Consider the following 14,040-nt stretch of genomic DNA (forward strand, 5'->3'; position numbering starts at 1 on the left):
TATGGGATATTATATCATTTGATTCCCCAGTTGATACATTTGGCGACGTTTAAAACGTCAATATGTACTTCAGCATTGTGGCAATATGTTAGGGTTAACATATTTTGGAAATCTGAAAAGAGGACACTTTTTCAGAATTTGGAGACTCGCAAAACCGGAGGAAAATCCTGAAAGAATGGTGAATTTATCTTCACGCTCAGCGCCCAAAATACAGTTTTTTCCTTCACGTTAACAAGTGGTTGAATAAAAAAATGGTCAACTTTCCGCCTCAGCTCCCGAAATACCTGTCGCAGCCCGTAAATTTGACCGAAATTCTCAAAAAAGAGGACAAAATCTCAAAAAAAGAGGACGCTTTCAAAAACGTCAAAAAAGAGGACGAATCCTCTTAAAAGAGGACGTATGGTAACCCTACATTATGCTTTCTGAGTTGTTGCTAGGTATCGTATACATTGATATAGGTTATCATTTCACTGAAATCTAGGGTTGGAATTAGCAATATGACGTCACGTGACGTCATGAGGTTCACTTTCGCGTTCACACAGAACCTTTCAAAAAGGTTCGCGTTCACACGAACCTGAACCTTTCAGAGGTTCACACCATCACTAATACGTATAACTATAGTATATACATTACTATTGTGCACAAAGCGAACTTTACATTAACATTCATGGTAAAAGTATGAATCCAGTAAGGTATAATTTTCACACAGAACGAAAACATTAACAGGCTTCCCAGAAGTTCGATTGATCCGCCTATTGGATGGCAATGAACGTTTTTTTGTGGTGAGAGGGGCTGACGACGTGCGGTTGCGGTCTTACTAGCGGCGTTGATGTATTGTAATTCAGGCCGTATACAATACATGAGTATGAGGAATGTTGAACAATAGCGTGCTCTGGGTTCGTTGTCGCGCGTTCTTCTTGGTCCGCGGATTCCTTATGGGCAGGCTTATTTATGGCATTTTTCAGACTCATTGTTTTGGCAATTTTGGCATCGTCATGAATTCAGATTTATAGACTCGAATTAATAACCATGTAAAACGCTTCAGTTTGGTCTTTCTTATGAAACGGAAGTCACAAATCATGCAGTATCCACACCTTGCCATCAAACAGCGAGATTTGAATCCGACTCGAACACGATGTTGGAGACCAAATTTACCCGATTCAAAACCGAATATCCATTCTCAATATATAGTCGACTCACTATGCGTGCAAAATTACCGGAATTCACACAGGGTCACAATGCATATGATGACATTGCAAAAAGATTTCTGACGCATATGGACTTGGGATCGCAGCCTTCACTACCCAACCAATAGTTATTATGGAGTGACGTTAATAATTATATTCAATATAATGTAAAATATTATCCACCCGACAATGAAAAACTAGGAAAGGACTGATTATATATATAGATATATATATATATGTATGTATGATACGTATGGATGTGGAGGCCTTTTGTCTGATGTCCGTTCAGTGTTCATTGATGAAACTATGTCTCTAATGGACAACATGTAACAATCGATATCAGTTATTGAACAATGAATATGCAGACAGTTTTCAATTGTAAGATAAAGGCGGCTGGGATTTGATATATGCACATTGAGCTAAATGAAACCCGGGTCGCGCGTGGCTGCTACATGATGTAACAAAATGCATGAGCCCTGACACCAGGAAAATACCTAGTAATTACGCTTAATTGATAAATTAGGGCCTTCTATCACAGATTGCAAAATATGCTGATTACTATACTTTTGCGCGCAGAGATCATCTTCTTTCAAATCGTTGGATTGATCAATCCACAGGTTGACCGTAAAACCAGATTTGGCCTTTTCATTCGCCTTTGATGGACCCCTTGAAATCAGTCTGTGGACCTCCGAAGTATTCTCGGAGCCTAATTTAGGAATTCTGCATTAAACATTTGTAATTCGTGTAGACATTTTTAGCGAAAAATTTCATAAAAATCTATAATTCCAAAAAGCCTTATCTTTGGCATTTTCAAAATTTTATTTTTGGAAGTTTTAGCATTTGATTCCCGAAATTCCAGAATAACAATGCCTGCTTATTGGTAAGGTTCACATGTTAGCGTAACACCATCAACAAAAACATCTAAAATCACCACGATGCTTGCTTGACGGGAACTAAAAGAGACTGTTCAAAACGACTCACAACTACTAAGATTTAACATGATCGATGATCAGTGATAGGATCCTGTGAACGACACGACACAGAACAACTCGGCATGAGCTAGACCCTTGCACGTGACTATGTACGTGACTCAAAATCTGTTGCATACAACTCAACTACATTTATGACAGCAAAACCAATGGCCGTTTGCAGCAGCTGGCAAATCCAAATCTAGATAATACTGGCTATAACGCTCAATGTAATTTTGCAATACCCCTCATTCCCCTTTTGTGATTGGGGTGACCCAAAAGTTGGAGAATTCCGGTAATGTAATGGCTAGTTAAGTATAATATTAATAAATAAAAAAAAAAACAATAACGAGCCTGCAAGAATCTTACAGTAAGACGTTAACATACTGCTCAAAGCGTTCGGAAGTAGCCGTCGGCGATTGTACAAGAATCGTTGATGTGGGCAAGCAATCACGAACCAAGGATCCTGATAGTATGGAGCCTGTAATAAAAAGCTGCCATACTAATTTTGTGACCATTGCCGGCAATGTTTGTTATTCGTTGGGTTATGTTAGCTTGCTCTCATTACTGACAACCCATACTCATTTCTAGTAACAGAATGTGTATATCAGGGTTGATACATATTGCACACTGTGCAATGAACAGGTGCTACTGTTGACCTATTAAGATGCAACGGGCGTGTCCGTGACTATGCAGAAAACGCTTAAATTCCCGTAACAATTCAGCACTGATTGTTATGGCTAGTCACCTTCTTCCCAGTAAGTGTGGCGTCGTAAAGTTGGGTTGAAAGATATCGAATAAAGAATCAGTGTGAGTATCAGTTTTAATACAAATTTCATCATTTCAAAACACCACAAGACTGCGATACAATAAAATGATAGAAAGGTGTCAAATCGACTGGGAAGGATATTTGAAAACAGATACCAACCAGGGCCTAGGCCAGGGGTATTCAATCATTTTTGGTCGTGGTCTATTTTCCGGTTCGAAATTGTTCTGTGGCCCAACTCGTAGAATATCAGTTCTGCTCAAGCTAGCGCAGGAATTCTGATCCTGTGATGTATGCTAATAGTCTTAAGTTGTCATGGTTTTGGAAGTTAGCGTCAAATGGGGAAGAGGGTAAATTGAAATGGACAGTTTTCATATTGATTTGACTAAGGTTACGTGGGTTTACTTTATTTCTGCTTAAATACACGACAATCAATTTTATTGCAACGTGTAGGTTGATAATATTCGATTTATCGGCAATCCGGAGGTGTCGGAACCGTATCCTTTTTTCTAAAAAATGAAAAATGACTCGTCTCGAGTCAATTCGTGCATTGACTCGACTTTTACTTGAGTCATTGCACATAACTTGGCCAAGTCACATGACTCGGCACATTCTGACTTTTTCCTACCTCGTATATCAGTGAGGATAATTGAAAAAATAGGCCCAAGCAACTGTCTTTAATCTGTGCGAATTGACATTTTTAGTGTGAGAAAAATTAGTATATTAAGAAACCGAGACCTAGCAAGAGTTGTACAGAAGTGGGTTGAGCCTGATTTGAACTCGGTACTGGACTGTAAACACTATGACTTGGACTCGGACTCGATCCTCAACACTATGAGTCGAACTCCACTTGTTGCTCTCCGACCTGGAATCAGACTTGACTCGGTGGTGAATTGAAAATTACTGGGCTCGACTCGCGTCGAAACTAAAAAAGTCATATTGACTTGTTGCTTGAAACCTTGTGACTTGGTTACAACCTGGTTCCTATACGTTTGCGATTATTGTGAATGTCCAATATCGAACGAACAGTATAACCAATTTTATACCGTAGGCAAGGTGACAGCTTCCAGTCATCGTGATTTCGTGCTACGTATATGGACGAACATAATCCGGCCTAGACTGACCAAGACCGAGGTGGCCTGTTCGTGAGATGTCTTACGTGTGAGATAAATCAACGATTTCGCGTGAAGAGATATAGAGAGCATTGATGGTGTACAGTACTTCGATACAATTGAAAACTACATTTCTATTTGCAGTGCAACCGAATATTTCAGAGTGACATTGACTTAAAATTATTACAATTTTGTTGAGTGTCTGGCTGTTGACAATCTTAATGAATATGCGTTAAGCTGAAGATTAGTTATAGGGCCAGCCAAGAAACTACTCCGTAATAGAGATAGTGCGAATCTAACAGCTGAGAGGTTTGTAATAATTTGCAGTCAATAAATTGCGACTCGATATCTTATTAAGGCAGGTTTTTGCAACTTTTGGAACTTTTTTTTACATGTAGTATGGTGTTTAAAGTCTTATATTGCACGTTTCTGCAAATTTTCTTCATTTTTCATGCAACTTTTTCGCTTTTTTATGCAACTAACCTTTTACTATAAATATTTGGCACTATATGTAAAATGATTGCTTGATTATATAACTGTCTTTAAAATTTTAGGCCCTTTCTGATTTGACGTACATTCCGACTAGACCGCCGAAAACTATATTTTCACTGGGTTAATTTCTTCAGGCTATTGATTTTGTTGAAGTTGTCAACATTGAGTTTTGCAACAGTGCCTAGTATATGGAGCGATTGGAGTATCTCATACCCTAATAATTTCAAGAAACTTCAATCAATCAATCAATGGACGGATTATATTTTGATCCGCCCAAGACAAACAAAGAATGTACAATGCGATATACAAGACACACAATGCCATGTAATGAACAGATAGGGGATGCGGAATGACCAACCAGTTGGATTTTTTGAACTGGCATCCACCCGACCTAGTGCCCGGTGTCAAAGTCTTATTCGATGTTATTCTTTCTTCGTCGGTCCCTTTTAGGAGCTTTTTCTTGCTCTTTCTCGATCTCTGTTGTTTTCTGTTCTGTTTTTTTTTAATCGCCGTGAGAACAACGATACGGGGGACGAGGAGCCCAGAACAACCTCCTATGGCGGGAATCGAACCCGAGCCGCCCGCTTGGATGGCACCGACGCTCGCCATTATACGCAATCCCCTTCAACTTGTCCATAAACGCAACATTTTAGTGCAACTTTTGTAAAAATTAAAATCAACTTTTGTAAAAAATAAGAGCAACTTTCCACGGATTTTTGTGCAACAAAAACTTGCTATGAATCCGTCACACGTATATGCGTGAAATATATATGCATTCGTCAAAAATATATATCTAATTATTGGATACAACCGTTTACTGATAGTTTGCGGGCCACGCTAACACTATTCGCGGCGCGCACTTCAAATAGGTTTACACCATTTTCCACCATTTCTCCAAATAGTCGTCAATATATATTTGATACTCCCTATTAATGGCTACACGGGACAATGAAAAAGAGACAAATTCAATATAAGGAATGGCACAAAGATGACGAAACAACGCCACTGATCGTCGCGATGCAAGTATACAAAAAGTTGCGAAAAGTCATCCCTTGAAATGGACGCCCACGTTTCGTTTTCCAACGCTCGCATCAAGCTGGTTGTGACGTGCTGTCGACAATTGTTCGTCCATATCGTGAAACGCTTTGCTTCGTCCTTCAGGAGAAGTTTTAGTTTGATTCTGGCGTCGGTTATGTTGGTAGTTTTCCAGATCGGTATAATACTCAATTTCTTCGCTTTTTCGTTAGAGACCTTCTCTATCGTAGTCACGGCGTCTGCACCTATCAGCGCAACTGCTAGGTATGAGGACTTGTCCGGTATCCGCCTACTGATAAGGTATGATACAGTCTCATCCAAGATAAGCGCTATGCTTACATGTCAGAACGGTTCCACTTCATCTTTAAAAACTGCGATTCGCACATTTTCCGACATGGCCATATCTTGCAGAACCTCTTCTTCGATCACTGTATTGTGGGCAGAGTATTTAAAAATGAGTACGAGACCCAATAGCAGCATCGTTATTTTTCTGTCTGTCTGCACTCATACCAGTGGGCGGAAGTCTGTTAACAATCAATAACAGCAACGCGCCGTACGACCGCAAGACCATATTAATTATTATCATTGGACTGACACTTTTTATATCATCATTTTTTGTAATCCTATAATTTCCAAAATGTTTGATACCCAGCTTGACACCTGCTGGAATTATTACTTTTCCAGTGACATTCTCAATGCAGCTACAAAACGACCTGGTGGTTTTCCTATTTCCTGCTGCGAGAGAACTCGCACTGGGTTCACAGAAGCTACCATTCCCATCAAGCGAAGCCGGTTGACAATATCAGCTGGCGTATGCGTAGTGCATTTGTCACAATGCACACGCATTGCAATGCATTTACGTAGTGTGTAGGCCAGAGGATCCTAACCCTTTTCGACTCATCGCCACCTTATCAATATCGACATATATTTATCACCTGCCCTCATATTTTCGCATCCGAGAAGGAGGGCATACAGACGGGAAATTTATACAGCTAACTCTGATCGATGGAAGATTGACTAATAAAGGTCAACTTTTCACGGTGATTCCGGTATTTGAGGATAGTTTGTGGCGAATTGACCTTTTTTAAATGAACTTTCGTGGCAGTTCCCGAATAACCCGTTTTCGGGTGTATTAGCCTACATGTCGATACCCGATTGTCGGGTAATTCAATATATCCGACTAAACGTTTTAACGTTTTCGTTTCATATCGCCCCCTTCATATTTTTTCGCCCCCTTTGCTATTTCTTCCCCCTTGGCCGAAAATAATCTTTGCATGTTAGCAAACACCTTCTATATAGCAATTTCCAATTTTTCATTGTTCACACTGGTGCCTAAATGGCTGGCGCTGAATAGTCCTGTCCTGGCAATCTGAGCATCATAGTACAAATGCCTCCCACAGAGTGAATGATGATAGCTTTTATCTGGTGTACGTTGGAGCGATTCCAATGTTTTTGGAGGCTATGAATTACAACATACAACCATGTATTTAATGACAACGGGGCCGTTAAAGATGTATAATTAACTTTGTGTTTAATATGTGTCTCAAATATACGAAGACAGCACCGCCCTCAGCTCCACCGGTAAATCCGAGCACGTCGGATGAAAGAGTACCAGGAAAATATGCTATCTCCAATTTTATTGACAAAATTCATGCATGAAATTCTTTTTTGCGCTTATCGCGACTAGACAACACAAACACGCCTTTCACCAAAGAACAAATAATTCGCGCATTCCAGTAATAAAGTGAACCCCACAGACGGTCACCCTAAGGCGGCCCGGGAACAACGAGGGGGGATGAATTGCGGTTTCGGTCTTACGCGATGTATAAACAAGCTCGATGCCATCGATTAGTTTTATCATGTTTCGTAATTCATTACTATAAACTATATGACGATGTTATGTTATGCATGAACGGGTCTATTCGGTGCCGAATGCCGACAACGGAGCATATCGTAAGGTTTAGCCATACGGCGACGGCCATTTTAGCCAGGGTATTGTCGCCGCTGATGCTTTTGGCACCGCATTTTATGAGCGTGGCCGAAACTTTACGTTTTCATGTGCAATAAATTCAAAAAATATTACATACATATTAACAGATAGCTCTGGCACCGTGTCGACCCACAATTATACCCTTTGCGACCCATACTTTAATAACCCTTGAAGGGGTAAAATTTGCGTTAATTAACTTGCAAATGTGAGTCTATTTTTTTCACTCGCACACGGGCGTACCATCCCACAGGTTGAAAAGCCCTGCTCTAGTAGTATCAGGAAAACAATATGATGAATGTCGGTTGCACCGTATGACAACGCAGCAACATTGTCACATCACTACAGTTTACTGCAAGTGACCTATTAAACTATTACCTCAATCGAATATTTATAATTGGAACACGTTCAGCGAGGCATCTATACGGTCTGCAATTACTATACAGTCTGTGCCAGTCTGCCAGACTCCCATAGTATTGCTGTTTGTTCTTTAGCATGTGCGAAAGATAACTTCCGTGTAGGTCACTGAAATTTTTCAATCCCAAATCTCCATACGAGTAGGTCAACGTCAACATGCTGAATTGGCAAGTTATTTTCACTGCTAATTGTATCTCCACAAGTAGCACATCATGCACCTGCAGGTTAAGTTTAAAACCGAAAGTCCTCTGGCGGCTCTCGTGAATTACTGTTGCTTCCATTCTGCTTGCCAAGAGATGAAATAGTATGTGCGAATAGTACGTGCGCGGCGTATTTTGCGATGATTTCATCTCAATATATGTCACGCGATGATTCTATATATAGTATGTGACCTATATGAAAATATGTCTTGTATTGGTATTTCAAACTACATGCGCGCGAAATAGTTCTCTGAACGTGCAATGCCCAATGTGAAAATAGCTCTGTATGGTATGGTGCTCATTGACAAATGGTCAGAATCTATAAATCATATTCTTATGCGGCTTTTCGTTTTATATGTACCTTGTGAAAGTGTATTAGTAAAACACCGCTACCATAAATAGAATTACAATGTTTATGGGTGGTTGCATTGAGGTTTTGTACTTCCACCAATCATATTGACAATCAGATAATCAGTAGAGCGATTGTTTTTACCTAAAAACAAATCATACTTTTGACATTTTTTTACCCTAAAAACCTTAATTTTGACCAAATTTTGACCTGACGTATGCAAATTAGGTGTTTTCCCACATAATGTTAGAATTCTACTACTTATCTTCATTTCTGGTTGGAGCAACCTAAAGTACGTTAGAGAGGATCGTTCATGAGTCCAGCTGGAAAAGTGACTTTTTTTGTTACTTCAGCATAATTTCCCATAAAGATTTTCAAATTACTCGTATTCTAGTCCGTTTTGTAACTTTGTTAAAACTTCCCTCTTTTCCGGATCTCTAAGTATGGTACCCCCCAGTTATGTTTATATTTATAGTTTGATATGCTATGAGATTATAAACATGATGATCTGTATTTTGTTATGATTCTTATTGCAAAGAAATACTTCAGTCGATTGGACAATTCTGTTGGCCTTGTAGTGCTTTTTGCAAGCAATACAAAACCACCAAGATTGCCCAATCAAAGTATTTCTTTGCAATGCGAATCATGGAAAAACACCGAACATCGTGTTTCCCATCTCATCACCTATCAAACTATATATTGAAACATCACGGTGGATGGTGATACAGGGGCACCAAAGTTTGCTCTACGATACGCTCAGTGGTCTGTTTGAGAATCTCACCCCTAATGTGCCAATAATAGAAACATCGCCAAGATAATAATCGAAACACCTAAAAAATAAAGCAGCCAACAGGCTTACAGGTTTCAAAAAACAGGTTTCACTACAAGTGGAGCCATTAGTACAGCGAGAGTGTATTAGCAATTATTTTGGGTAGAATGTGGATCAAATATTTATATTGCCTTGCCCCTGGCGTTATTAAATTGTTACCTGGAACACTGTAGCCTGTGGCGTAACTGTTTACCAGAGTGTCAAAATCATTGGAAAAGTATAAGTCACAAGTGCAACCACCCATACAATCATTGGGATTACATTTATGCTAGCGGTGTTTTACAAATACTCTTACGCAAAGTATATATAAAAGAAATAGCCTCATAGGAATATGATTTATCGATTTTGATCGTGACCCGGTATGCTTGACTATAGTAGCAACATATAGAACTCTTTTCACCTGGTACATTGGTGGCGAATCGCGAATTGTAATAAAAAAATAACAGAGATCATCTATAAATATTAGTAGGTGTTTTTCATTTAAAATTTTTAAAAATTAACCCTTGGAATGCATTTGAATTTTGGTCGCCCCCATATACGTTTTACAGAAATGGATATTATGATAGAAGTTTCATATCGGTTGTTGCAGTCAATGAGGGGTCTGCAGAAGACAGTATGGTTAGGTAGGCAACGCATATATATATGCCTTATCATACGGTGGTCGCATTCAACCGGTACGCAACGGTTCTGTGGAACGGTATCACGAGGTTTTATGAGATCAACGAACCGCTTAGCATTATACTGGTTAGTGGTTCCTGATACTGATTTTTTGTTACGAATCCGGCTGCATGATGTGACTTTTGTGATATAAATGGCTTTCAGAAAATTTGAACCCCACCATTGAAATATGAGACTGATTTGTTACGAAGTGTATATGAAGTGCCCTTAGACCATGGGTGGGCAAACTACGGCCCGCGGGCTGCATGCGGCGGGCTACAACATTTTGTGCGGCTCGCGAAGGCCTCAAGAAACGTGATACAAACATAGAAAAGAATTAGCAGTAAAGAATCAAATTACTAGAGCGAATTGATTAAACTTTATCATGGTATTAAGTAAGTCATAATCCTAATGTTACATTTTCTGATGTTATTGTTAGCACAATAGCCCGACTTCAGGGTCTACGCATTTTGAAACGCTTCGGTTGGTAAATATCAGACACCACGAATGAGATGGCGAGGAGGAGCCTATAGCCTATCTATTGATAAACCTCCGACACTAAGATATGCGAATTCTGGAGTCGACCTCGGTCGGACTCGAGCCCAAAATCCATTGGTGTTGCAGATGTGAATCATGCTACAATACGCTATCTCGCCACCACGACGACAGTCTGTATTACGCAGCGAATTACGACCCACGACCCGCGATCAGACTTGCAGTTGCGTGTGCATCTGGTTTTGCTGAATTGCGAGCGACCTTGTTGCAATATATAAATGGAAACTGAATGGCACATATAAGAGCAATACAAAACAGCAAGTCTTACTACCTGAATTCGGGAGCACGTAGGACAGGCGAGGAAGGTTTGAACTCGGCCCAATCTGATCATGGATTTTGAAATGACTACGACTAAGATTTCTCCAACGGACGATATCTCAGCAAGCGTAGATCCGTTGATGAGTAATACACCCAATAATCGATTACTTTAAATTGCTTGAGTGAATATATTGTGATAATGCAGAAGCGAATGGAAGAAAACAAGACAACAGAATCGTCGGCGTGAACCTCACTAGCGCATTGCTGACATTCTTCGCATTGCTTGTCAGTTTGATATTCATAATTTCGTCGCTCGTGTACGTATACCAAGTCAAGCGGGAATGGATGGGCGGTTAGTATTGATATTGACCACTATATACTGAGTAAATTTGTAGAAATTATAGAGTTGTATATCGTTATGTGATGAAAATAATAGGAACCCAAATTCATACAATCCGGAATGTGACCCTACGCCAGTGTGCGTTTCGTCATCTATAACATAGAGAGAAGGCGATATCATATAATCGGAATGGGAATAATTACAGAAATCACCAAACTGAGGTCAGAATTCGAAAGCATGAAGCAGAAAAATAGAAATTGTGAGTGCTTTAATAATTATCGCGATATTGTCATGCCAATATTAGTTATCGACTGTACTCACAGATGCGCATTCCTCAAACGCAGTTCGAATGAGACTGGAAACGTCAGGTAAGACAAAGCACAGAAACATATACTATACACGACTGTTAGTGGATATATCACGAAGTAATTGGCTGTACTTGTCGAGTATCTGAGACCAGCACTGTTAAGCTCTGTATATAAATCGCTTACGTTGATAGCTCGCCTTGACTTCTGCTTGAAGTCATATTTCCACTTGTACAGGCCTATATACTTCAGCATCATTTTTCTACTTCTACGTAAGCACCGTAACTTATGTGATACTGACCACCGCAATCTGTCTTGACTGTATACCACATACACATTCATACATCTTGCATACATTGCAACGAAATATCAGGCTCTGAAATTTCCGAGATCAAGATAGAACTACGTAAGCTGAAGAATATGTTGAATGGTGAGTCGAATTTCGACCTTGAATCTCATACATGATGCATGATCCTATATGAATATTCGTTGCACTTCAACATTTTAATTTCTCTACACTGCATAAAAGTTTTAAGGACGTTTCTTCTCATTGCCAAAAGATATTTCAATAATATAAAACGCATTGTTATATTGTGCACAGGGGCAAAGTATCAAAGTAGTGTGTATATTCATTAGTATATGTATAATCTGGTTACGAGTGAAGTAATTCAGATACCTAAAATAACTATAAACGATGGAAATCGCTTAACACTCATTTATCTTAGAATCCTATACAAATGACTCAATTTTAGCAATAAATGTCGTGTAGATGCGACAAATAAAGCTGCATTTGAAGCAAAAATCAATTAAACACAGAGATGTTTAAAACATTTTTTTATTGTTTTTGTTTGTTTGTTTTTAGTCATGACGTCATGAAATTGTAATTGGGACGTCACAGAGGATTGACATTGAATATTGAAAATAGGGGGTAAATATGGCTCCTTAGATGAAAAAGGCTTTCAAACCTGTCATAAAGGGACCAAAATGATGTCTAACGGGTATTACATCGTATGCAGCATTTTTACGGTCGGCGGCCAACATAATCAGGACACCCATTCTTTAACAATGATATATGTTTACGCGCTATAACTGTTGAAGCAAAAAGGATTTCGAGGGTTGCAACCATTCCATACTGTACACGCTCACTATATCGCCCGAAAATCGTCCGTAGCCTCAATCTATACATGTTTTGTCGAAAGTATTCACACAATTGTGGCATAACTATAAAATGTTTAAAAAACTTTTTTTTAATCTAATTTTTGAAACACTGTTTTAAACAAAGTGTTTTAAAACACAATTGTTTTGAATGCAACTCTAGCGACAAAGCATCTCCTCTGAGTCCGCAAACCTACATTCAACATAACAGAATTCAACAACCGTGTATGTCCCAATGTCGACACTTGTCGAACGCCCATCCATGCAGACATGCGTGTGTACATGTACATGCCACAGTCCTATCACACAACATGTGCATGGTCACGCCAAATCAACCGTTTACTTGTGTAATTGTGATTAAAATCGCTTGACAGCAAATATTCAATTATAATGTTTATATTCACCAACGAGTTCGCGATGTGGATATCAAACGTATATAATTTGGACGCAAGGGGTATTTTGGAGCGTCATTCTTAGGAGCTAATTTACATGTGATCAAACTACCGCCGTCGTTGTTGTTGTTGTTGTATAAGTTAAATATTGGTGCTCGACTTGTAATGGTCTTTTGCACCAGATCTATGATGAGAGTATCAGATATCCTTTTATATCTTTATAACTCTCGACCGGTTAGTAGGACATATTCTATCAGAGTGCCCATGGTAAGAGGATTGACCAGTAATGTTTCCAAGCGGAAAGGAACGGCGTCTCCAATTTGGTCCCGCAGATACTGTCGAGGGCCTTCATACTTGGTGCAGTGAATGACGTAATGCTCAACGGTTTCCGGTACGCCGCAGCGTTCGCACTGTCCAGTATCGTGAATCCCTAATCTATGCAGATGAGAGTTCAGTTTGCAATGACCTGTTTGTAGACGGATAAGTATAGCGTAGGCTTATCTTGGCAATGATAGCACCGGGGCATGGAAACTCGTGGTTCGAAATAAATTTGGGTAAAAGGAATTTTCCGCATTGCTGAAAAATTCTGATTTCCATTTGGACTGGCAATGCTCTTGAATGAGGGACTTGCATTTCCTCGCTGTAATCTCATGGTGCTGCTGTGAGTATGCTCGGATGCCGCTTGCTTTGCCAGCTTGTCAACGGTCTCGCTACCGCTGATCCCCTTGTGACTTGGGACCCAAATTAATGTGACTGAGATGGCATTGGAAGATAATACACCACATCTTCCGGCAATTTCCCGAAATATATCGTTTTCTGTGTGACTATTTTCGATGGCCACCAAGGCACCAAGACTGTCCGAGAGAATAAGCAGATCATCCTATTGTGGGCACTGCTCGACTGCCCAAGACAGTCCTTCTCGAATTGCAATCAACTCCGCAGAAAAAATCGACAGTCTTCTGTCTAACGTGATCTTACCAACTTCCCCTAAATCCTGGACATAATATGCTCCGCCACACGTTTCCTCTGATTTCGA

At 39.7% G+C, this 14,040-nt stretch overlaps 1 protein-coding gene and 1 long non-coding RNA gene across 45 annotated transcripts in view; one reads left to right on the plus strand and one right to left on the minus strand.

Annotated features, from left to right (window-relative positions):
• LOC145437426 (uncharacterized) overlaps positions 1-14,040 on the minus strand; it is a 134,546-nt gene that overhangs the window by 110,270 nt on the left and 10,236 nt on the right. The window lies entirely within an intron of this gene.
• LOC145437410 (uncharacterized) overlaps positions 1-14,040 on the plus strand; it is a 183,328-nt gene that overhangs the window by 25,178 nt on the left and 144,110 nt on the right. The window contains exons 1-5 of one of the 44 annotated variants that reach the window (XM_080314655.1): positions 8,467-10,956; positions 11,018-11,164; positions 11,358-11,411; positions 11,476-11,520; positions 11,831-11,887. The exons of 42 other annotated variants lie outside the window; for them this stretch is intronic. In XM_080314655.1, coding sequence (XP_080170781.1) covers positions 10,884-10,956; positions 11,018-11,164; positions 11,358-11,411; positions 11,476-11,520; positions 11,831-11,887 — 376 coding nt within the window. In that variant the 5' untranslated portion in view covers positions 8,467-10,883. Of the gene's footprint in view, positions 1-8,466; positions 10,957-11,017; positions 11,165-11,357; positions 11,412-11,475; positions 11,521-11,830; positions 11,888-14,040 lie in introns of those variants that run through there. One more of the 44 variants, XM_080314656.1, reaches the window with a different exon arrangement.

This window comes from Botryllus schlosseri, chromosome 4 (genome assembly GCF_051294905.1).
Source record: "Botryllus schlosseri isolate E-star chromosome 4, Bs_hap1, whole genome shotgun sequence".
NCBI lineage: Eukaryota > Metazoa > Chordata > Ascidiacea > Stolidobranchia > Styelidae > Botryllus > Botryllus schlosseri.